At 45.0% G+C, this 25,143-nt stretch overlaps 3 protein-coding genes across 6 annotated transcripts in view; 1 reads left to right on the plus strand and 2 right to left on the minus strand.

Annotated features, from left to right (window-relative positions):
- Positions 1 to 10,945, plus strand: part of UBFD1 (ubiquitin family domain containing 1) — a 29,706-nt gene extending 18,761 nt beyond the window's left edge. The window contains exon 7 of the mRNA XM_080679806.1: positions 10,249 to 10,945. Within this exon, the coding sequence (XP_080535932.1) occupies positions 10,249 to 10,272 (24 nt within the window). The 3' untranslated portion in view covers positions 10,273 to 10,945. The remainder of the gene's footprint in view (positions 1 to 10,248) is intronic.
- Positions 1,333 to 11,679, minus strand: NDUFAB1 (NADH:ubiquinone oxidoreductase subunit AB1). 2 transcript variants are annotated; one of them, XM_080679808.1, is made up of 5 exons: positions 11,406 to 11,679; positions 4,593 to 4,715; positions 3,461 to 3,548; positions 2,265 to 2,364; positions 1,333 to 1,482 (listed from the first exon to the last, which is right to left on the minus strand). In XM_080679808.1, the coding sequence occupies exons 1-4, from the start codon at positions 11,565 to 11,567 to the stop codon at positions 2,273 to 2,275; spliced, it is 465 nt and encodes a 154-aa protein (XP_080535934.1). In that variant the 5' UTR covers positions 11,568 to 11,679; the 3' UTR covers positions 1,333 to 1,482; positions 2,265 to 2,272. The 2 variants fall into 2 exon arrangements, with proteins under 2 accessions (XP_080535934.1, XP_080535933.1); XM_080679807.1 differs by having other exon boundaries at positions 1,333 to 1,584; positions 11,406 to 11,644.
- A 6,307-nt stretch (positions 11,680 to 17,986) lies between these two features.
- The window catches only part of PALB2 (partner and localizer of BRCA2), a 28,808-nt gene continuing 21,651 nt past the window's right edge, over positions 17,987 to 25,143 (minus strand). For 2 of the 3 annotated variants that reach the window (XM_080678131.1, XM_080678130.1), the window contains 3 exons: positions 24,391 to 24,478; positions 21,242 to 21,390; positions 17,987 to 18,999 (listed from right to left, as the gene is read on the minus strand). In XM_080678131.1, coding sequence (XP_080534257.1) covers positions 18,789 to 18,999; positions 21,242 to 21,390; positions 24,391 to 24,478 — 448 coding nt within the window. In that variant the 3' untranslated portion in view covers positions 17,987 to 18,788. Of the gene's footprint in view, positions 19,000 to 21,241; positions 21,391 to 24,390; positions 24,479 to 25,143 lie in introns of those variants that run through there. The other variant, XM_080678132.1, reaches the window with a different exon arrangement.

Raw genomic sequence — 25,143 nt, forward strand, 5'->3', positions numbered from 1 at the left:
TATGAGGCACTTGGTAGGCCTCTTGCTCTAGGCCAGGCTTCTATGATCTTTCCTACGATTGTTCATAAATTCATGATCAGCTGGCAGATCCAGTGGGGCTGGCAGGTCTGGGACAGCCTCAGTGCTTCATTCCTATGACTGGTGAAGAGCTTGTACATTTCCACCACGGGCCATTGTCCACAGATCATCCCAGACTCAAAGGACAGGTCACATATTCCACTACTGAGGAGCTGCACATGACAGTCTCATTGTGCTTTCTCCATTTCTCTACTTGTAGGACTTCCATTCAGCCAGCTTTCAAGTGGTTCTGAATGATGGTTCTGTATTTTAGTTGTAATTTTGATGTGGTTGTGGAAAGCAGTGAGTACAAGCTTTTATGCTGCCATCTTGGTTCTCTGCTTGCACACTTACTAAAAATTGATTTTAGAGGAAGGGAAAGAGAAACATTGATTGGTTGCCTTCTGTACAGACCTCAATCTGAGATCGAACCCACAACCTGGGTATGCACCCTGTCTGGGAATCAAACCTGCCACCTTTTGCTGTACGGGACAACGTTCCCACCAACCGAGCCACAGCAGCCAGGGCCACACACACTAGAATGCTGCCTACTGAGGGTGGCACACAACATTCCAGTACTTAGAGCAGAAGGGCCTTTGCTATCGTTTGAACACTCAGACCCTAACTAGCATTGCCAAGGAATTATCTGTGATTCAGTGAATTTTCCTTCCTGTTCTGGCTCCTGTGGGACTTAGAACAGCTACTGAATGATGCGAACTGGCTCCTCTGTGCAGCAGAGCCATGACTGAGGTGGCAATGCCACAGGCCTCATCTCAGGGAGAAGCAACCACAGACGCTTTTTTTTTTTTTTAAATCAAAATGTGCAGCTACCATGGGGGTTTAGAATACTTGGAACAAAATGCCCAGATGTTAAAATTATGACGTCCCATGCAAGCCTGTTTCATTCTAAGTACACTACTTGAAAAGTCATGCATTTTTGAACTGCATGAATACAATGTCAGCAGACAGATCTTTAAAACTATTAAGCACAGCTCTGGCCAGTGGACTTTGAAGGGTCCTGGGTTTGATTCGGGTCAAGGGCACATACCTCGGTTGCAGGCTCGATCCCTGGCCCTGGTTGGGGCACATGTGGGAGGCACCCAATCGATGTCTCTCTCTCACATTGTTTTTCTCTGTCTCTCCTCCCTCCCACTCTCTAAAAATCAATGGAAAATATCCTTGGGTAAGGATTAACAACAAAAACCCTATTAAACATAGTCAATATAAAAATGCACTTTATAGACATCACTGAAAAACTGAAGACTGACAAAAATATTGTTTTATAGATTTATTTTCAAAGGGCACAAAAACTTAGACAATTTAAATACAAGTTTAAACAGAATTGCTCTGTGGATGTCAGCAATGATGCCAAAGCTGGTTCTTGGCCAGACGCTTGCCTCTATCTTCTTGGTGAAGAAAAGGGGTCTGGAAAAGACACAGCAAGTGCCCCAATTAAGTGCAGCATTTCTTTTGGTGTATTGTTACCAACTTGACATGAAGATCTTTGAGGTGTTACAACCATAGTACCTGAAGTTACATGCAAGGTTTTATTTAACAAGTCTCACCACTTGATTATCCTAGAGCCCAAATAACAGCTAAATTTATTTACTGACCGGCTTCTTTACCATCAAGCGTCATATTAAACGATTTGCATACACCACTAAATTTTACCTTCACAAAAATCCCAGGTAGGTCCTACCTTTATCCTCATTGGACATATGGGAAACCTGAGGCTCACAGAGGCTAGATAGCCTGCATGTGACCACCAGACTTCAGAACGTGACAGAGCTGACAATAAATGCATGTGACTCCAGAGTCCATCTTCTTGCTCATGAGGTAATAGCCAACAGCTAGGCAATCCCAACTTCTGGACAGCAGGCTGGGCTGGCCTAGGCTGCCATGGGAGGTAGTGGTCTCTGCTGCTTCGTTAATTTGTGCAGTATATTCTACAAGACTGCTGTTAGGAGGGCTTACCACCCTAGGGAGTCTGTGCAGGAATTAACTGCTTTCAACCCCCCTCGAGGATAAAGATTAGATCACTAAGGCTGGTGCCTTGGAGTGGCAGATAACCAGAGGACCTGCATTTTATAACCAGTAAAATGTGTCAGGCATTTCCATTCTCCTTTTCTTCCTGAGTCTTACTTTATTGAAGAACCCCACAGAGATTAATTCTATTGGAGAACATCATTCTATATAAAATTATTTACCTGATACTTTATTCATATACATCCTTCTTATCTGCAATGTAATCTACAATTTCTTGTGGACACATCAATTTCTCCGCATCTATATCAGGAATTTCAAAACCTAAAAGTGAAATTTACAATATGCATGAGAGTAGAAAAAGCAAGTCCTATATTTATTTATTTAATATGTTTTATTGATTTCAGAGAGGAAGGGAGAGGGGGGAGAGAGAGAGAGGAACACCAATGATCAGAATCATTGATAGGCTGCCTCCTTGCACGCCCCCCACTGGGGATCAAGCCCGCAACCTGGGCATGTGCCCCCATGGGGACTCGAACCGTGACCTCCCGGTTCACAGGTTGACGCTCAACCACTGAGCCACGGCTAGTGGGCCAAAAGCAAATCCTTTACACTTGAAAGCACTAATACCTCTGTAACACCCTCAAGTACATCAAGTTTCCAGCAACCCTGAGTCCATTCAAGTTGTGACCCAGTTATGTCTAGACAGTGCATATATTGTATTGGGTAGAATGGTTGTTTCTTTTTTTAAAAAAACTAGTTCACATAATAGAAAATTCACCCATTGAAAGTGTAAAATTCAACCGTTTTTAGCATCGTCACAAGGTTGTGTAGCCATCACCATTACCCAATTTTAGAATATTTCATTACTCCAAAAGAAAACCCATCCTACCCTACCTCAACAGACTTCATGCCCCTAGTTAGCACAATCTGTGAGGAGTCTTTACTAGGCTCTGCTCTGTGGGATGGCTTCTATTCAGGCAATTCATCCCCCAAATTAGTTGTGGAGCCTTGAATGGTCTCATTTGCACAACTAACTGTCCCAAACCAGAATAACCTGGAGCACGCAGAGGAGACAGCACAGGAAACCATGGCACAGGCGCGCGCGCGTGTGGTTATGTGTGAAGGGGGGCCTACTGTTTCTATTTACATATTGATTCAAATCCCAATTCAGACTCCCCACATTCTTTCACTTTAACACATCCAAATCAAGAATCACTCTATGGGCTCTGGCCGGGTTGCTCAGTGGTTAAGAGTGTTATCCCGATACATCAAGGTTTAGGGTTCCATCCCGTCAGGGCACATACCAGAATCAAACAATAAATGAATAAGTGGAACATCAAATTGATGTTTCTCTCCCTCTCTAAAATCTCATACACACACATCACAATATGGAGACCCAAGTTTCAGCCTGTGTTACCAAATTCGTCCTCCATGGCCATGATAATCTCCACTTGGTCCAAACTGTCTAAGCCCAGGTCTTTCATAAAATGGGAATTTACTGAGAGCTGCAAGAAAGGGACACCAAATACAAAATTCAGTCTGTGAGAGCTTTTGCTTCACAAGATACCCGAGTGGTACAGTGTTACTTAATCATTACACAGATTATTTTTAAATAGGAGGAACCATAATTAACATCATACCTCTAACATGTGCTGACGATGTACACTTGGTGTACTTTACATGTCAACTTTTTCAACCTGTTTTGAATTGCTTAACAATATATAAAAACCTAATGATGACTTTCACATTACATATTAAGATCTTTGTTCATTGCTCTGAATGACATTCAAGATTTGGTTTTTCTTGCTGCCTTATTAACTAAGACACTACACCTTAGAAGTGACTTTCTTCCCCTCAAGAATAGCAGATGGTGTTTATCATGACCTGCCCTTAATTCAGACCTCAGGATCACCAGGAGTTCTTCAAAACCCACGTGCAACCACTGTCCTGGTGTCATGTACAGCATGGTGGCCTGAGTAATACCATCTTGCACATTTGAAAGTTGTTAAGAGAGTAGGTCTTAAAAGTCCTCGTCACAAGAAAAAAACTTCTTTCAACTGCGTGGTGACAAATATTAACTAGACTTGCTGTGGTGATTAATTCATACTATATGCAGCAAATAACTGAAACTAATATAATGTTGTGTCAGTTGTACCTCAGAAAACAAAAAACCTCCAAAACCACACTATCCTCACAACAGATTCAATCAATAAAGAAGGAAATTTTGTGTCACTATGAGAAAAACTCCGAAAGTTCAGAAAGGTGCATAACAGTGTTTCCAGTACACTTACCACTGTGTTTTTTTAAAAGGGTGGGAGACATAGACCACACAGCACATAGAACATACGTGTGTGTGTGTTACTGCCCTGCACATATGCTCAGTATCTTTGGGAAGGCACACAAGCAGCTGCTTTCACTGCTGCCTCCCAGAGGGGAATGGGGCTGAGCAGGGAGACTTTTTACTGAACGTCCGTCTGGACACCTGCATTTTATACCACACGATTAAATACTCATGTAAAGAAAAGGAACATGTAAACCACATCAATTACCTTTTCTGGGTCAATCTTGTCATAGAGTTTCAAGACATAAAGAACACGGTCCTTGATCCCCTCTAGCGTCAGTGGGGGCGCGTCACTATACTGGCGGCACAGCTGTGTAACTCTGCCTGGTACCTAGGGCAAGGGCAGGAAGGAAACATTGAACCTAAAATGCTTCAAGTGCCCCGCTGGGTGGCTCAGTGGTTGAGTGGTGACTTAGGAACCAGGAGGTCATGGTTCGATTTCTGATTATGGCACATGCCTGGGTTGCAGGCTCAGTCCCTAGTGTGGGGTGTGCAGGAGGCAGCCAATTAATGATTTTCTTACAATTGATGTCTCTCTCTCTCTCTCCCCTCCTCGCTTCCTCTCTGAAATAAATAAAAGTAGATTACAAAATAAAATGCCTCCAAGTAAATGCACTGGCCTGTATTAGGTACCTTCCACAAAGCACTTAGGGCTCTAGAGAACCCACCCATCTGATTCTAAGTGTGGCCCCTAGGCGGCACTGGGTCCCTGCTGGGTACTCTGATGCCCTAGGCCCGTGGTTGGCAAACTGCGGCTCGCGAGCCACATGCGGCTCTTTGGCCCCTTGAGTGTGGCTTTTCCACAAAATACCACGCCTGGGCGAGTCTATTTTGAAGAAGTGGCGTTAGAAGAAGTTTAAGTTTAAAAAATTTGGCTCTCCAAAGAAATTTCAATTGTTGTACTGTTGATATTTGGCTCTGTTGACTAATGAGTTTGCCGACCACTGGCCTAGGCGGTCAGCAGCAGAAGCAGGCCTACCTTCCCCTCAGAGCCAGGACTGGCTTTGGACATTGGTCCTGTTCAGTGAGACTGAAATCGTCCAAGGTCTGCAGAAGAGCCTAAGTCTTCTTGTGGCATCTACAGCAGCCACTGCCAGTGAGTCCCTGCCACCTCTAATGGGCCTACCCCACTCACAATAACCCACAGGGAAAAGAGCTGCCATGGGAACTGAGAGCAGCTCACAACGAGGGCCACACTGACCTGCGCACTGGCTCCCAAGCCAAAGGCGAGGAAGAGCCTGACAGTCCTCACAGTCCAGTCTGTTCCCCTTCAGGGCCTGGGCCTGTGGCCGCCAGACCCACCACGAGCCTTTGTGATCTCTGACATGATGGAGGACCATCTCAAATCTCTCTGCTGGTCATCTGTTTATATTCACCTGGGTGCCAGGGTCCTGACGGGACTCCTGCACCCTTCACCACATGTGATAAGAGCTCCAACTCACTGGTCAGAGGGCTTAAAGCTGTGGAAGGTACAGTGCAGAGCAAAACAAAATCGTCGGATAGTTTTGCTGGCTGTGGAAGTCCCTAATCTGAACTGGTTTGTTCACCTTCTAAAACTGATCTTAATACTGCGGTTTGGAGTTCTTAGGGCGTTTCCCATAGTAAATAGGTTTTGCTTGTTGGGGCTTAGGTGCCTGAGACAAAGGCCCATGAGAAATTGTGATAAAAAACACCAAGTGAACCAAACCAGCACACACCTCTGTATGAGCACTTACCTTGAAAAAATAAGACATCAATCAAACGAAAGAACCCTGGCACTGAAGTGAGGTCTAACCAGCGAGCTGTTTATAAGGCTTCTAGAGTATTTCTGGGTACTTCTGGAGGACTTGCCCTTTTTTGTCTGACTTTACGGTCTCCCTTCCTTTCCAATGACAGCGTGGATTAAGGAGGTATCTGACATGGGAATGTCACCAGGACTTATCAACAACTAGAAGAGGTTTCCAAGCCACAGATAAAATGAAGCAGCAGAAAGGACTAAAGAAAGCGGGAGGAGGAATGAGCAAACAGTGTTAATGACAGACAAGACCTTGAGGAAGGATGTAGTGGAGGCTTTGTCAGTGCAGATCAAGGCGTGTTGGGAGGTGGAATTACTGCTGAGGAGAGGGACAGAGAAAGAGGTGTTTGTATACAACTCCCCATGTGGCCCACTAGGGGTGAGCATTGTCCTGACAGGAGGGCAAGTGCCTGCAGAGGCCAGGTGGGCACTATGTGATTAAGTGAAATTAAAGGGGCCTCATGCCAATGTAAAGTGGGCAGCTATAGTGGGCTCAGCAGAGGCAGATGGGTAAGAGCTCAGACCCTGGAATGAGACTGCCTTGGTTGTATCCTGGCACTAGCTCACTCTTTTAAAAAAACATTTTTTTAAATGTTTTTATTGATTTTTTCAGAGAGAGAGAAGGGAGAGGGATAGAGAGATAAAAACATCAATGAGAGCCCTAACTGGTTTGGCTCAATGGATAGAGCGTCGGCCTGCGAACTGAAAGGTCCCAGGTTCGATTCCAGTCAAGGGCATGTACCTTGGTTGCAGGCATATCCCCAGTAGGAGGTGTGCAGGAGGCAGCTGATCAATGTTTCTCTCTCATCGATGTTTCTAACTCTCTCTCTCTCTCCATTCCTCTCTGTAAAAAAAAAAAAAACATCAATGAGAAACACCATCAATCAGCTGCTTCTTGTATGCACCTTACTAGGGACTTAGCCTGCAACCCCAAGCATGTGCCCTGACCGGGAATTGAACCAGTGACCTCTTGGTTCATGGGTTGATGCTCAACCACTGAGCCACACTGGCCAGGCATTATGAATCTTTCTATGCCTCAAGTTTCCTTACCTGTAAGATGGGATAAACAACATGCCAAGCTCACAGGACTGTTGGGAGGCATCGGTGAGATGATGCCTGGCACGCACACAGGGAGTGTGCTGGGCAGGGCTGCCCCGCAGGACTGAGTGATGCTGCTCCTGCTTCCTCGCTTGCCTCCCCCCTTAGATTCCTATTGATTTCTTATCAGGTCAGACTATAGTGTTGCCACAAGCACTTCCCATACATCACTTCTTTTAGTTCTCACATACTATGAGATACATAGTACTATCACCCACCTTTTGGCGGGCTTATTGCTCCTGCTCGCTGGGTCTCCACTGTTTAAAACAAAAGATACACGTGTTGTTCCTGATGTTAACTGTTCTTCCCCAAGATATGCACTTAACAATTCTATTTAACAGGAACTTTCTGCCACAGACATCAGAGAAGGCACTGTTTACAGGAAAGGAGGGACTACCCTCTGTAACAGTAGAAAAAAGATCGAGCCTGATTAGTTTCCATCAAAATCCATTTCTCCACTGGGGCCCAGCTCTGAGGGAAACTCAGAAGGAACCTAAGGAGACAGCTTTGAAGGCCATCTCTACCAACTGCCCCTACAATTCTAGCTGGGTAGCAGACATCTAAACCCCACTGTTTGGAAATGAACTCCTTACCCTCTGTCTGCAAAATGCCTGCTCGCAGACCAGGGCTAATCTCCACTCTTCCCACTGTCAACCGCATTTACTCACTTGGTCACACCACATGGCTGGCTGGGAGGTCTCACTCACCCCTTCAACGAACCTTGTTTGATGTTCATTCCCTGACCTAGACAGAGAACATCCACACTCCTCAGGGGCCATACGGCGCCTTCACAACATGCCTGTTGTCTTCCACCTCAGCTGAGGGCTCTCCCTGCACAGGCATCCTGGGGGCAGCCATAAGTGTGCGCTAGGCTCTTCCTCAGCCCCACAGGCCCCTGCATCCTGCCTTGGAGACCATGCTCACTGGGGCTTAGTCCTTCTTGCTTCTGCATTGTGCACACACCTGTCCGCACATGTGGCAATGCTTTACCTTTATTTACATGACTATCTCAGCCGCGAGCAGGCTTTACCTTGTGTGCTATGCACTGTGCTATGGGCTGGAATGACCAAGATAAAGACATGACCTCGATTTTCAGAGAAGCATCCAAACAGATCATTTCAGCTGTAATAAAAATGAGACAAGAGCTCTGGCCGGTGTGGCTCAGTTGCCTGAGTGTCATCCTGTGCGCCAAAAAGGTTGCTGGTTCGATTCCTGGTCAGAGCACATGCTCAGGTTGTGGGTTCTGACCCAGGTCGAGGTTCATCTGGGAGGTACCGAGTGTTTCTCACATCAATGATTCTCTCTCTCCCTTCCTCTCTAAAAATCAATAAAAAACATTTTATAAAAAGAGAGACAAGAGCCATAGCAAAGGTATTGATAGGCTGCTCCAATAACAAAAGTTATTCACTGAGAGAAAGGGAAGGAGACTTGTGTTAAAAGTACAGGAGGCTATTCAAGGAGGGAAGGGCAGGCCAAGAAAAGGAAAGGAGGCATGAAAGTGCAGTGTGTCTGTGGGGAGAAACTAGTTCATATTGCTGGAGACTTAGGGGAAGGTGGCACACCAATGCAGGCTCTGGTAGGACAAGGCAGGGGCCAGGGCTGCAGAGCCTTGAGTAAGACAAAATAGGTTTGTCTTACTGGGGAATGAATGATGTGGCCAGACCACAGCCCCGAGTCCATCATTGTCATCCATGTCATCTGGTTCTGGTGCCAAGAACAGTCAAGTTGTCCTTGCACCAGTGCTTTGTCTTCATGTGGGTACCGCATCCCACAGAAGTCTCTGGGAATTCTTTGTGCTGTGGCTGCAACAGTGTAGATCCAGAGCCTGCTGGGGTCAAATATCGGACTTGTAGGCTCCATTTTAGACTACTACCCTTGTTTCTCTTACCTTCTATTTCTAAGTCTTAACTTTTTATACCCAGGAAACGGCTTTAGCTCCTTTTTGTTGTTGTTGTTAGGGAAAAAGGATATTGTGAGTAACTGGTTGCTCTGAGATCAGCAGAGTGGATGAATTTTGAGGGGGGAAAACCAGCAGCAGGGGATGGGTGGAATGAGCAACCATCCAGATGAGATGAGCCCAGAATGGAGGTGGGGACTTGGGGTGACTGGCCACTAACAGAAACCAAGAGACAGTCCAAGGAGAGCATGTGTTAAGAAATCTCTGGAGTTTACCAACATGTAAGGTTTAGGCAAGGCAGAGAGAGTATCCACTGGGAGAAGAGGAAAGGGGCCAGGCCAAGGGAAAACCCTGTCAGAACAGCTGAGGGAGATGGGGTGCAGGGAATGCAGGTTTAACATGATGGCTGCAAAGTATCCAATGAAGATCTGAACTAATGTCTTTCTTAGGAGCCATCTCAATATCCCTGACAGGCTAGCGCAGGGGTGGGCAAACTTTTTGACTCGAGGGCCACAATGGGTTCTTAAACTGGACCGGAGGGCCGGAACAAAAGCATGGATGGAGTGTTTGTGTGAACTAATATAAATTCAAAGTAAAGGAGCGGAGGGGAGAGCAAGAGAACTGGATAGAACAGCCGGATCCGGCCCGCGGGCCGTAGTTTGCCCAAGGCTGGGCTAGCGTAAGGCCTGGCAGGCACATAGCTGTCCCTCAGTACCTTTGCATGAACAATTATTTACTCTCCATTTCAATCCACAAAGAATATAAGGTGCCTAAATGGGAGCACTTAGTCAAAACCACTTGTAAATATAAATAAAACAGTTCCTCTGTGTACATGTAAACCAAGCACAAGTAATGGAACATCTTCGGGCACTCTGCTATTAAAGGCCCGGCCCAGCCTGGCCGGTGTGCTCAATTGTTAGAGCGCCAGCCTGTGCATCAGAGGGTCAAGGGTTTGATTCCTGGTCAAGGGCACATACGTGGGTTGCAGGTCTGATCTCTGGCCCTGGTCGGGGTGCATGTGGGAGGGAACCAATCAATGTGTCCCTCTCACACTGATGTTTCTTTCTGTCTCTCCCTCCTTTCTACTCTCTAAAGCAATGGGAAAAATATCCTGGGTGAAGATTAACAACAACAAAATAGTAAAGGCACGGTCCAAGGACCAGCAGCAGCAGGATCTGAAGAGCATTGGAAATGAAGACTCTCAGCCCTTTTCCAGAATTGGTATTTTAACCAAGGTGACCTGTATGCACAATCACGTTGAGTATCAGCGCTCTAAGAACAGGGACAATTGCTCTGCCTCTGGGCAGACATTGAAATCAGCCTCAGGAACAAACACGCAGTAACCCCACATTCTGCTTTTATCCCTTAATTTCAGGGTGATACTTTTAACTTCCAATTCAGTCAATAGGACAATGTCCTATGAATGAATCTGCTAGTCAGTAAATCTCAACATTGGCTGCACAAAATAATTACTTGGCGCCCACACCCAACTCTCTCTTAATTCTGATTGATTTGGCCCTGGGGCATCCTTAGTTTTTATTCTGACATCTTAGTCAAGGTTGAAACCACTATTACAGTGAAGTCCTGGAGTTTGAGGGTTTCTCAGCTTGATCTTGGGAGTCTATCCTACCTTAAGACAAGTTTTTAACCTTGGTGCACTTCAGAGTCACCTGGGGAGCTTGAACTAAAGCCCATGCCAGGGCCTCATCCCAAAGAGAAATCAGAACTGGGGGTGGAGGGTGCAAGGGATTTCATCCTCATAAAGGTTCCATCACATATAAAAGCTAGATGCTACTTGTTTCCTATCCTTATTTCCAGGAGGCCCAGAAACAGGCAGAAGGTCCACACCCTGCGCCTTAGTTTCCCCCTAGCAAGCTATCACCGACTTGACATTACCGCTGGGTGAAGGGGGCCAGCCACTGCGAGCTCGCCAAGCGCCGCCCCAAGTGCTCCGCCGGCCCTCTCTTCTCTAAGCCTCCAGGGAGCTCCACAGATAGCAGCTGAGCCAGGAGGACACTAGTCCCAAGTCTCCCTAAGTGGCAGCGACATTCGAACCCAGGGGTGCCACGAGGTCGTACGGCCTCCCAGCAGGGTCATCCGAGCACCGTCAGCCAGGGGGACAGGGAGCGAGGAGCTAGCCAGAGGCCCGGCACCCCGCTAGGCCAGCGCTGCCCCGCGGCCCGGGTCCCGCCCCCACCCCCAGGGCCCGGTCCCTGACCCCTGCCGAGCCCAGCAAAGTCACAACGAGTCACCTGTGCGAGCGCCGAGCCCGGAGCCCTGGGCCTCGACTGGGTCTCCGCGGGGCGCAGCGTGGTGCTGAGCGGCCGGGCGGCGGCCAGCGTGGGAAGTCGGGGCAGCGACGCCAAGGCCACGGGCAGGCGGCGGACACAGGAGGAAAGGACACGAGCCGCCATAGCTACGCCGACCCAGCCTGCACTGCGCTGCACTACGCCCGCGGGTCTAGTCCCCCTCCCGTTGGCGCGGGCGACGCACAGAGCGGCGCTGCAGAGCCCCACCCGGCGGTGGCGGCACCTTGCGGCCCCTGGCGGCGCTGCACCCTCGGGGCGCCGGCCCAGCCATTCGAGCCCAGAGGCAGGGCCAAGACTACAACCATGCAGTCTTCAGGGTCCCGGAGCAGTAATCATTGACACAACGAAGGAACTCACTTCCACCTACTCTCTGAAGGTTCTGAAACACATTTATTTAAAAATTTTGATGCCGCGATTCTTCCTAGGGATTAAAACTATTTAATATGTCAAAACAGTATAAAATAAGAATGTGAAAATGAGTCGATTTAAATATGTGAGACTAGCCCTAACCGGTTTGGCTCAGTGGATAGGGCGTAGGCCTCCTGACTCAGGGGTCCCAGGTTTGACTCTGGTCAAGGGCATGTACCTTGGTTGCCGGCACATACCCAGAAGTGAGTGTGCAGGAGGCAGCTGATCGATGTTTCTCTCTCACTGATGTTTCTAACTCTCTATCCCTCTCCCTTTCTCTCTGTAAAAAATTAATAAAATATATTAACAAAACCAGTTTTATAAAAATAAATAAATATGTACGACTAATAAGTGTGGGAAATACAATAAAAATCATATACATGTTAAACAATGTATATAGTTCACAAAAATGGGTTCATAGAAGTTTAAGTATGCTAATTTGCTCACATTTCTTAGCAGGGATTTAAAAGATACAGAAATCCAAATGTATAACTCCAAACTGTGGATCCTGCCTGGATGAACAATCTAACAATGCTTTCAATTTTACATGTTTCTTTTATTTTATTAAATTTAAGTAAAATAGCCTTGGCCAGGGTGGCTCAGTTGGTTGGAGTGGGTGGTGGGTTGATTCCTGATCAGAGCACATACCCAGGTTTTGGGTTGGATCCCTAGTCAGGGCACCTGCAGGAGGCAACTGATTGATGTTTCTCTCTCTCTCTCTCTCTTCCTCTCTCTAAGCATGTCCTTGGCTAAGGATTTAAAAAAAAATGGGAGCCCTGGCCAGGTGGCTCAGTTGGTTGGGAGCTGTCCCATGGACCAAATTCCTGTCAGGGCACATGCCCAGGTTGAAGGCTCAATCCCTTAGGGGGTGTGCAGGAGGCAGCTGATAAATTTTTAAAAAATATGTTTATTGATTATATATAGAGAGAGGAAGCAAGAGGGATAGAGAGATAGAAAAATCAATGACAGAGCAACATTGATCGGCTGCCTCCTGCACACCCCCTACTGGGGGTTGAGCCTGAACCTGGGCATGTGCCCTAACCAGCAATCGAATGGGTGAACTTTTGGTTCATAGGTCGACACCCAATTGCTGAGCTACACTGGCCAGGCTGATCCATGTCACACTCCCACATCGATGTTTCTCTCTCTCCCTCTCCCTTCCTCTCTTCCTAAAAATCAGTAAAAAAATAATAATAAAAAAAGAATACATAATATGATCCCACTGTTGTAAAATATTTTTATTTATGTGTTCACTAAAAAATGGAGTAGCTGCGATATGCTAGTTGTGGAGGTTACAGCACTGAGCAAGCCAGACAGGCAGTCTATTCCCATAGAGTTTACATTCCAGTGGGAAGATGGACAATAAACAAATAACAATATTACCCCCCCCCCACAAATAAACAACTCCAGGAAGCTGTGATAAACAGAAGGAAGAACAATAAATGGGGAGGGGAATAGTGAGGGAGTACAGGAGGTGTGTGACTTTAGGTAGGGTGGTCCCTGAAGGCCTTTCTTAGGAGGTATATTAGCCTCAGGAACCATCATACTGTTGATGATGCCAATCAGAGTTCTATGGCAGTGCTAGCAATCGATGCCAGGCTTCTCCCGCACCCTGACTTCACCACCACCATTCCACTGCTTATTATGCAATTGGAAGAACAATTGTAACACCTCTTTGGAATGGTCAGTGAATAAATGGCCAAGCTCCATTTCTGTAGAAAACTGATTGACACCAAAAATCAGAATGGAGACCAAGGACCAGGGCCCATAAGGTTTGTGCAAATCACCAGCGACACCCCAGCCTCTGATCATGCCTTCCAGGCCACACTTTGGGACAGACCGATGGGACAGACCCGTGATGGTGACGTGTAGCATTAACAAGAGGGAAAAGTCAGGGAGAGCCTTATTGCTTACTAAGTTGAGACCCTCTCTTCCCATGACCTATTTATATTTGTGTTCCATCGAATCCTTGTGGTCAAACAATAAATCACCTCTTATTTAAGTGATATATTTTGGGAGAGCTACTTTTCCCTTCAGCAAAGAGAAAATGTCAGCCTACATGATCTGTGGGTAAACGGTTCAATATTAAGATTGAGACCAAGGCCTTAGCAGCTGGGAAGATTTAAAAGAGGACACTGCTGCTTCTCAGTAGCACTCCCATCAAAGGATATATAAGCATAAACTATGTCAACTTCCTGCACACGTCACCCCACCAACCCAGCAGTTATCCCTCCCTCCTTCCAGCCCATCTGCGCTATTGTCTCAGCCCCTTTTAGTCCCCTGGGACCATGTACCTCCAGTTATCTCTTCTTCCTGACATCTTCATTCTTTATTTCGTTCTTCTTTCTTCTTTGAGCCCATAAACACGCCAGTTTCTCTTGGCCTAAAAACAAGGCCACAGGCCCTATCTACTGGCCTTCATATATCTCTAATATTACCATTCCTCCTCCTTTTGTAAGCAAGCTTCTTGAAAAAAAAAATCTACACTTTGTCTTTAATTCCTCACTTCCTATTCACTCTTTAATCCACTCAAATCTATATTCTCCTTGAACCCTCTATTTGCACAACCACTGAAGCTTGTCATAAAGCTCACCACTACATCCTAAATTGTCAAGTCCAATAGATAGACCCTTGCTGGCCATTTCTTTTCTGCCCTTTTCATGGCTCTATCTCCTCTATTCATTGTTTAAATAAAAAAAAATACAAATTTTCAGAACTGTTTCACACCTGTGGTTTTAATTCCCACCGGCATCCAGCCCTGGACTCTTCTGTGACCTTCGTGGCCCTGTGTCAAATTGTCTATTACCAGATGTCTATAAACATCCAAATGAGTTATCTTTCCCCTTGTGTGTTCTCTCTTTCAATTGCTGACACCATGCCCACCAAACTAGAAATGTAAGACACCTTCATTTACCTAATCCTGCACTCACTCAGTCCTGCTCATTTCTTTTTCCTTCCAAATCTCCCCTTGTCTCCTGAATAAAGCCCCATTTTATTAACATACCTCATAAGCTCCCTGGCTTCCTTCTAGCTTTCTGTCTCCATTCCCCACAACATAATTCTCTCGTACCGAGTTGTTTATGGCTCACACCATACTGTCCTTTGGCCTGGAGTATCCTTTGCTTGTGCACTGACTGACCCTGCAAGACTCAGCTCCATCATTGTCACCCTTCACGAAGCTTTTCTCAAACCCCATGTCGTAATAACTGCCCATCCTTTGAGCTTCCATAGCAGCACTGTACACACACTCTTGAAATCTAAAACACAAATGAGGTACCATCTCACACCTGTCAGAATGGCTATCATCAAGAAATCACAAATGAGAAGTGCACTGTTGGTGGGAATGCAGACTGGTGCAACCATTGTAAAAAACAGTATGGAATTTCCTCAAAACATTAAAAATGGAACTCCCATTTGACCCAGTTATCCCACTTCTAGGAATATATGCCAAGAAATCAGAAACACTAATCAGAAAGGATACATGCACCCCTATGTTCATAAAAGCACAATTTACAATAGCTAAGATTTGGAAACAGCCTAACTGACCATCAGCAAAAGAGTGGATTAGAAAACTGTGGTACATCTACACCAGGGGTGGGCAAACTTTTTGACTCGAGGGCCACAATGGGTTCTTAAACTGGACCGGAGGCCCGGAACAAAAGCATGGATGGAGTGTTTGTGTGAACTAATATAAATTCAAAGTAAACATCATTACATAAAAGGGTACGGTCTTTTTTTTTTATTTATTTCAATAGTTTTATTCATTTCAAACATTTTAACAAGAAGAATGTAAACACTAATTATTATAATTTGAAACTTCAAAAAATGGAGGAATCATAGCACAATAACATACCTTATATTGAAGATGGCAAAGGCAAAATAAAATTGCCTAACAAAGGAAAGGTACAAAAGCCTTTCAAATTAAACTTAAATATAATAAAATAATTTAAAACTAAAACAAATAGAAAAGAACAAAATGTGTAAACAGTAAATTAAACATTTTCTTTAGTGCAACTTCCAAATTATGCCCGGGACGTAGATGTAGATGGCAATGTAGACTGGGTTGAAAGGTTTTTGGTCTTTAAAACATCAACTTTAGTGGGAACAGTGTTGTTGGTCTCCTTTTTAGCTAATGCTCTGATACTGTGCTCTCCAGGGGCGTGTCTCCCTACATCACCACGATAACGTGTCTACGCATTCCCAGGGTGATGTCAGGGGACGCATCCGTGGGCATTACAAGGAGCCTCTGGAAGATTGAGAGGTTGTTCCTTCTACTGAATGGGCGGATATAAATCCGCCCACTCAGAAGAAGGAGCTGCGGCCCTGTTTCCCCGACGTTGCCATGTTAACACTGCTGCTGGTGAAGGAGCGGAGGGGAGAGCAAGAGAACCCCCCGCTCTTTCGGCTCCGCGGGCTGGATAGAACAGCCCAACGGGCCGGATCCAGCCCGCGGGCCGTAGTTTGCCCAAGGCTGATCTACACAATGGAATACTACGCTGCTATAAAGAAGAAAGAACTCTTACCATTTGCAACAGCATGGATGGACCTGGAGAGCATTATGCTAAGCGAAATAAGCCAGTCAGTGAAAGACAAATACCACATTATCTCACTCATTTGTGGAATATAATGAACAACATAAACTGATGAACAAAAATAGATCCAGAGACATAGAAGCATCAAACAGACTGTCCAACCTCAGAGGAAAGGCAGGGGAGGGCAGAAGGGTTAAGAGATCAACCAAAGGACTTGTATGCACGCATATAAGCATAACCCATGGGCACAGACAGTAGGGTGGTGAGGGAATGTGCTGGGGGTGGGAACAGTTGGAGAGAAGTCAATGGGGGAAAAAGGAGACATATGTAATACTTTAAACAATAAAGAATTTAAAAAATCTGAAACACAGTATTTAATATTGCTTTGCACACTGTCTCCCTCATTGGACTGTGTATTCTGAATAGCAGTGGCCTCATGGCAATCATCTTCATAGTGACTGTGTCAAGTACATGCTCGGTGTTTGTTCAACTTTAATGAGCTGGAATTATTGCTTAGCTCCTCAGTTTTCTTATGTGTTTCTCAGGGTTTTTGAGTCAATGAAATCTGTGAAAAGTCTTCTATTATCTATTATGTGCTAGCAAATATGAAATTAGGATCTCACTTGTGGGAACAGAATTAGTATAGGAGAGAAAGTTAAATCTTTTACAGAAATATATTAAAAGGTAATAAAGTTAGCAAAAACCAATAAACACCATAAAAAGGTATCATAAAAAAGAAGTAATAGAGCAAATGGTTACATTATATGGATCATGACTACATACTATCAATGAGGATGTTAGGCAAATAAAGACTTGTAGCTTGTGACAAAATCCCCAATGACCACCAGATTAGGGTTTTAAGACACCTCCATCTCTCAGATCACTCAGGGAAAGGCGACCACATCCTCAGTGCAGCTGTGCTGGTCACTCAGTGACTCCAGTCTAACGCAGATGCATGTACCAACGAACAACTTTCTAAATTAACATATTTCAATAGGTCTTGTATTACTTTTAATAGATATCCTATATAATAAAAGCCCAATATGCTAAGTGTCCGGTCGTCTGGTCAACCAATCAAAGCATAATATGCTAATGATATACTAAGGCTGCTCAATCGCTCGCTATGATGTGCACTGACCACCAGGGGGCAGATAGTCGGATGGTTCACCCGTCACTATGATGTGCACTGACCACCAGGGGGCAGATGCTCAACGCAGGAGCTGCCCCGATGGTCAGTGCGGTCCCACAGGGGGAGCGCCACGGTGGTGGTGGGAGTCTCTCCTGCCTCCACGGCAGCGCTAAGGATGTCCGACTGATGGCTTAGGCCTGCTCCCCATGGGAACTGTCAGTCAGACATCCCTCGAGGGCTCCTGAACTGTAAGAGGGCACAGGCTGGGCTGAGGGATCTCCCCGAGTGCTCAAATTTCATGTACCGGGCTTCTAGTGTAGTAATAAAGCTAAATGGCATAAGAATATATTGCATGTTAGTATAACTGGAATTTACTCTTACTATGCAAACATCATTGACTATTCTATTTGTAAAATGATCTTAATAGGATGAGAAAAAAATAACATACCAAGCATAATGTATCAAAATACGTATTTATTTTTTATTTTGAGAGTACATTTATTAGAACTGGGGACAGTGAAACAAGGAAGGGCTTAGACTAGAAGAAGCAACAGGAGAGGGACTAGGCAGGGCTGCTTTGCCTCATTGAAAAGTCAAGATCTAGGAGACAGGTTCAGGTGTTAGCCCAGCACTAGCTACCGCTACCCTGGTTCCCTGGTTATAAGTCTCATGGGGACCCTTAGAACTCAGGGAGAAAAAGCCGCCTGAGAAAGAAAGGGGCAAGAAAGGTGTGGGCATGCTCCCAGGAGGGAGAGCATGCAAAATAAATATTTATTAACATTTGAAGCTTTATGTACACTTTTAAAAGCAAATGTACAAAGGGAGGAATTACAAAAATTAACCTCAAGTCCTTTTCCCCAATGTATAAATGAACATTAAAGATCAGTAGGGCCATCACCATCAGAATAAAAAGTCTGTCTAAAAGAATACAAATAATTACTTTAAATGCCATTCAGATACTTTCCTTATAGTTACAACTCAAAAGAATACTAGGCCCTAGCCAGTTTGGCTCAGTGGCTAGAGCGTCGGCCTGCGGACTCAAGGGCCCCAGGTTCGATTCCAGTCGAGGGCATGTGCCTTGGTTGCAGGCGCATCCCCGGTGGGGAGTGTGCAGGAGGCAGCTGATTGATGTTTCTGGCTCTCTATCCCTCTCCCTTTCTCTCTGTGGAGAATTAATAAAATATATTAAAAAAAAAAAGAAAAGAAAAGAATACTAGGAGATCAAATATATCCAGAACACCGTGTTTCCACCTTACTCTAACTTATTAAATACACAAATATGTTTCCGTCTTTTTGTCCAGCAAGCAAATGAGAATCTGTATCTGACCATTTAACGAAAGACCAGTTCTGGTCAGAGATGGGTGGAAGAAGAGCAGTGCAATGACCGAGAAGTAAGTCCCAAATGGCAATTGTTCCAGAAGTCAATACCGCTGCTGCGAAATTATCCTTCACATCACCTTCCAGGAACCTAACGTCAAGCAGAGAAGAAATGATTCAAACCATATTATACACTACAGGCCTGGTGCATGAAATTCATGCATTGGTAGAGTCCCTAGGCCTGGCTGGTGATCAGGACCCATCTGTGGGATCTGTTCTGGGTGATCGGGGGACCCCTGCTGGCACCCGCCTTGGCCAGCCTGGCGCCGTCCACTTGCCGGCCCTGCCCCCCGCCGCCAGTCGCCTCCCTCTGCGGGGCGACTGGTGGGGTGATCAGGGGGCCCCCGCTGGCAATTGCCTTGGTTGGCTTGGGGCCTGTGGGCAGCTCCTGCATTGAGTGTCTGCCCCCTGGTGGTCAGTGTGCATCATAGTGACTGGTTGTTCTGCTGTTCGGTTGATTGGCTTTTATTATATAGGATATTTATATATATGTATTTTAAAGAGGCGAAAACCATCCTCCCCAAAGCAACATGAACAAAAATACCTGGAAATAGGAATGCTTCTCTTTGCAGTTCGGGACATGAACACCTGTGCAGTCCCTGCCTATCTCTTGATGCATCTTATACCCCGTGCACCCTAGCTCACCGTGGCCAAACTCAGTCTCCTCAGTGTCTTCGCACTTGCTATTCTCTCCCCTTGGCAGGCTCTAAGCCTAGTCCTTAGCGTGACTGGGCTTTTGTTATTACTCAGGCTGTTGCTTCTGCAGAAAGGTCATACCTAATCCCTGTCTATCCACCCACACTATATCACATGACCTGTTTCTATCTTCACAGCACTTGTCACAATGTGAGAGCATCCTATTTCCACATTTGGTGGGTATCTTTGCCACAAGAATGTAATCATAAGGCAGAAATCTGGTTGTCTTTTTAAGATGGGGCTCTACAGTCAGCTACCTGGCTTTGAATTCTAACAAAGCAAGAGCTGTGTGACTCTGGGCAAATTATTTAACTTCAGCAGTAAAATGGGGACATAGTGATTATTGTGAGGTTTCATGAAACAGTTGACAGCACAATCCTAACCCTCAGGAAGTGCTTAATGAAAATGCATGTTGTCTGACTGCCATATCACCAGCACCGTGCAGGGTGCCACCCATAAACAGATCTTCTCATAGTCAATAGTTCAATATTAGCCCTGGTCAGTGTGGCTCAGCTGGTTGGGTGTTGTCCATTGCACTGAAAGGTTGCTGGTTCAATTCCTGGTCAGGGCACATGCCTGGGCTGTGGGCTTGATCCCCAGTGAGGGGTGTACAGGAGGCAGCCAGTTGAGGTTTCTCTCCCTCTCCTTTCCCCTCTCTCAAAAAACCCTCCACAAAAAAACCTTAAAAAAAACCCTAGTTAAATATTTATTAATCCTATATAATAAAAGGCTAACATGCAAATTGACCAAACAGCGGAACGACGGGCCGCTATGACACGCACTGACCACCAGGGGGCAGACGCTCAATGCAGGAGCTGCCCCCTGGTGGTCAGTGTGCTCTTACAGGGGGAGAGCCACTCAGCCAGAAGCCCTGAGCCTGGCTCACGGCTGGTGAGCGCAGCAGAGGTGGCGGGAGCCTCTCTCACCTCTGAGGCAGTTGGACATCCCCAGAGGGCTCCTGGACTGCTAGAGGGCACAGGATGGGCAGAGGGACCCCCAGTTCATGAATTTCATGCACCAGGCCTCTAGTAGATCAATATTAGCTGCCTCCATAGTGGAGGCTCAAATTTCGAAGTAAAGATGTCTTCCTAAAGTACATTTAAAACTTTTCTCAATGGAAAGAACATAAATTATAAATCTCCTGTAGAGAATATTAATTACTCTGTATTTAAAATGTTTTCATTATGGGGTAAAACAGGGCATAAATACACATAAAATACTTATCCAACGCTATGCTGGTGGGATCAGTATACAGGGAACCTGAGGCTTGACTCAGATCTACTAAAATTCTACTTCACTTTTTTAAAAAATTGATTTATAGAGAGAGGAAGGGAGGAGATGGGGGCGGGAGGTGGGGTGGGTGGGAAGAGAGAAACACTGATGTGAGAGAGAAACCTCAATCTGTTGCCTTCTGCATGCACCTTGACGGGGGATTGAATCCAATACTTGAGTATGTACCCTGACTGGGAATTGAACCCGCCAAGGCTGAACACTATACTTCTTAACATTCTTTATCTTGATCTACATATAGTGTTTCATGTTTCCATTCATCTAAATGACACAAAAACATTTGGTTTCTGTATGTGCACAGGTGCCTTTCAAAGATCACACTCACTGCCCAGCAGTCACACACTTGCCTCCCAGCCTGCCCTTGAGGAAGACAGTAGAGCATCACACCCACGCTCAGGGCCGTCTTGGGGTTGATCGCAATGAGCTGGAACACGGGGCTTCCCGACGGCTCTCTCTCTTTGGCACAAGGATGACTCAGAACAACAAAAAGGAGTCCCTGATTTAGAAGAAAAATTAATAACCAAAGAAATCATTAGGACTATGGTGAGAAAAAGCAAGAGTTGGCAGAGAAAAAACGAAAGACTCACAGGAAAGACCAATAGACTTGTCAGGCTCCCAGCCATTCCCTGTCTCTGCAGGCGTGAATCGGGCTAATGCAGCAGCCCTCCACCTTAGACATGGATAACACCCCAGGCAACTCATTTGAGGAAACGCTGGCTCAGAGAAAGAGGGCAAATAAACACATGATGGGAGATCTCAAACTAGAAATACTCATTTGTCAGTTGGTTTTTGAACATTCGGAACACATTTTCCCATAAATACAATGGTAAGTGGCAACTAGAGTTTAGGCCAGCCTATAATAGTTTATTCATTTGTATTTATATAGAGTGCGAGTGACCAAAAAGATACACCATGACCCACGGTCATTTCTGTGGGAAAATGTGTCACAAACCTCTCACAGCTTTAAAATGACATGTTCTTCTTTTTTTTTTAATCCTCACCCAAGGATATGTTTTCACTGATTTGAGAGAGAGAGGAAGGGAGGGTGGGAGGGAGGAAGAGAAACACTGATCGGTTGCCTCAAATACACACCCTGACCGGGAATTGAAATCGCAACATTTTGGTATATGGGATGATGCTCCAATAAACTGAGCCACTGGCCAGGGCAAAAATTACATGTTCTCATAAACATTATTGTGTGTGAAAATACTTGTCACACACATATGTATACATGTCTATATGTATGCTACATGTTGAAAATAATTATCTTTGGGGGTGAAATAGGGAATATTAATTATTGGGCCATCTTAGGATTAATAACACTCATTTCTACCTTATACATCCCCAGAATGACTGCATTAAAACATTTTTTATTAAAGTTGATTTTAAATAGAGGAAGGGAGAGAAACATCAATGTGAGAGAAACATTGATCAGTTGCCTTCTGCACACTCCCCAACTGGAGATCAAACCTGCAACCTGGTTATGTGCCCTGACTGGGAATCAAACCTGCGACCTTTTAGTGTATGGAATGACACTCCAGCCAACTAAGTCACCTGGCCAGGGCCAGAATAACTGAATTTTTATAATGAGAACGCATTACCTTTATAATTAGAAAATAACTGAGAGTTAAAAAATGTTAAATGCCATACACTTAACTAGGGGTAGGCAAACTATGGCCCACAGGTAAAATCTGGCTCAAGGTGTAAGGGGAAGTTTTATTGTCCAAAATGTTTTATTGGAATGTAGCCACACCCATTTCTTACATCATCTCTGGGTGATTTTGTGCGATAGTGGCAGAGCAGGTAGCTACAGCAGAGACCATGTGGTCTGCAAAGTTGAAAACATTTACTGTCTGTCCCTTTACAGAAATGTTTGCCAATTCCTGCACTCAAGTATAATTTATTATTTCTGGAGGTTGGCTTCATGGGGAACTCTTACTATTTTTTTCCATTTCTGTTCTCAATGTTTTAAAATGAAAAAGGTATTGCCAAAACCGGTTTGGCTCAGTGGATAGAGCGTCGGCCTGTGGACTGAAGGGTCCCGGGTTCAATTCCGGTCAAGGGCATGTACCTTGGTTGCGGGCACATCCCCAATGGGAGGTGTGCAGGAGGCAGCTGATCGATGTTTCTCTCTCATCGATGTTTCTAGCTCTCTATCCCTCTCCCTTCCTCTCTGTAAAATATTAATAAAATATATTAAAAAAATAAAATGAAATAGGTATTAATGTTGTAATACCAAAGATAAATGCTTAGTAGATAAATTTAATAATTCCAGAGACGAATTCGACCCTCTTATTTTAGGATGAATAATAAGCCTCAAGACTATGTGACAGATTACCTAAGACCACAAAACTTTTTTTAAAATATATTTTATTGATTTTTAAAAAATATATATTTTATTGATTTTTTACAGAGAGGAAGGGAGAGGGATAGAGAGTTAGAAACATCAATGAGAGAGAAACATTGATCAGCTGCATCCTACACACTCCCCACTGGGGATGTGCCTGAAACCAAGGTACATGCCCTTGACCGGAATCGAACGTGGGACCCTCCAGTCCGCAGGCCGACGCTCTATCCACTGAGCCAAACCGGTTAGGGCTATTTTATTGATTTTTTACAGAGAGGAAGGGAGAGGGATAAAGAGTTAGAAACATCGATGAAATAGAAACATCAATCAGCTGCCTCCTGCACTTCCCCTACTGGGTATGTGCCCACAACCAAGGTACATGCCCTTGACCGGAATCAAACCTGGGACCCTTGAGTCCACAGGCTGACGCTCTTTCCACTGAGCCAAATTGGTTAGGGCAAGACCACAAAACTTTTGCATTCATGTCCACAGGTGCTGCTGAGCTAGGGAGAGATGCACCCTTTGCGTTCAGAGCCTCCCTGTGCTGAGGCCTGCAGGGTTGCCCATGGGGCTGGGCAAGGGAGTCTCCCTTCTGCATCGAGCTGGCTGCTTCTGCCTCTGCTCGTGGCTCAACAGCACAAACATGCATGAGCAGTTACTCCTGACCCTGTGACAACTACCTCCAACCCGTTCAGATGCCAAAACCAGACTGTAAGCCAACTGTATTAACAGAATGGCTAAGAGGCTGTGGTTCGTTTCTATACGAGAACACTAAGGTCTAAGAGAAAAGCATGTCTGTGACCATTTAATCATCCTTCCTCAGGATATTCATTCACATCATAAATCATTTATGGCTATGTGGTTGGGAGCCAATTCTGTTAATAGGATAATATTTCTCAATATAAACTCACAGCCAAAAATTAATGTTTGCCCTTAAGTCATACAGCCAGAAAATTCACCAAGCAATCATACTGTACCAACACTTATTTTCATCCATTTCAAGAAAGAACAAACACTGCTATCCAATTTTGAAAAAAATAGGCAACAAGTAGAGTCAGTTAATTACTACTCACTAAGTTATTGCTGTCACTCAGGAATACCAAGAGTAACAGAACAGACATGGAATGGTCCTGGCTGATTGGCACTTACCATTTCAGAATAGGCTTTGTGACAGACGGAGGCTTGGTAGGAGTCACCAATGTGCATCTTTTTCAGGAGCTGACCAGTTTTTAAATTCCTTAGACACCAAAAATAGATAAGCTGATAACACTCTTCCAGGAAACTGGTATTCACATCATACTCTTATTTATCACAGCATCCTTTTGGAGGGGACCAAGAACAAACTAAGGGACATAGTACCTTTGTTTTGTTTAATCACAGCCTGAGCTAAAAATAGCACTATAGTTTAATTTGGTCAATGGTTTTTTGTTTTTGTTATTGTTAATCCACTGCCAGGGATATTTTTTCCATTGATTTTTTAGAGAGAGTGAAAGGGAGCGAAGGTGGGAGGGGATGAGAGAAAAAGAGAGAGAGAAACATCGACGTGAGAGGGAAAACATCAATTGGTTGTCTCCCACACATGTCCAGACCCAGGCCAGGGATCGAATCTGCAACCCAGGTACATGCTCTTGATGGGGAATTGAACCTGTGACCTTTCGGTGTGCAGGCTGTCGTTATAATCACTTAGCCACACCTGCCAGGGCTGGCTAATAGTTTAATTTGATAGTTTAGCCCTCTGCTATGCCACTAGGGAGAAATCTCTCCAAATTCCAGGAGAAAGGGTTTCAATTATCTCATTTTACTTGGTATTAAAATTACATGGTATAGCTCTAATTATTATGATTTTGTCACAATTTTTGTTATACCTAAATTTTCCATGGAGGACAATGGTCAGGAAACCAA

The sequence above is a fragment of the Plecotus auritus genome, assembly GCF_963455305.1.
Source record: "Plecotus auritus genome assembly, chromosome: 7".
Classification (NCBI taxonomy): domain Eukaryota; kingdom Metazoa; phylum Chordata; class Mammalia; order Chiroptera; family Vespertilionidae; genus Plecotus; species Plecotus auritus.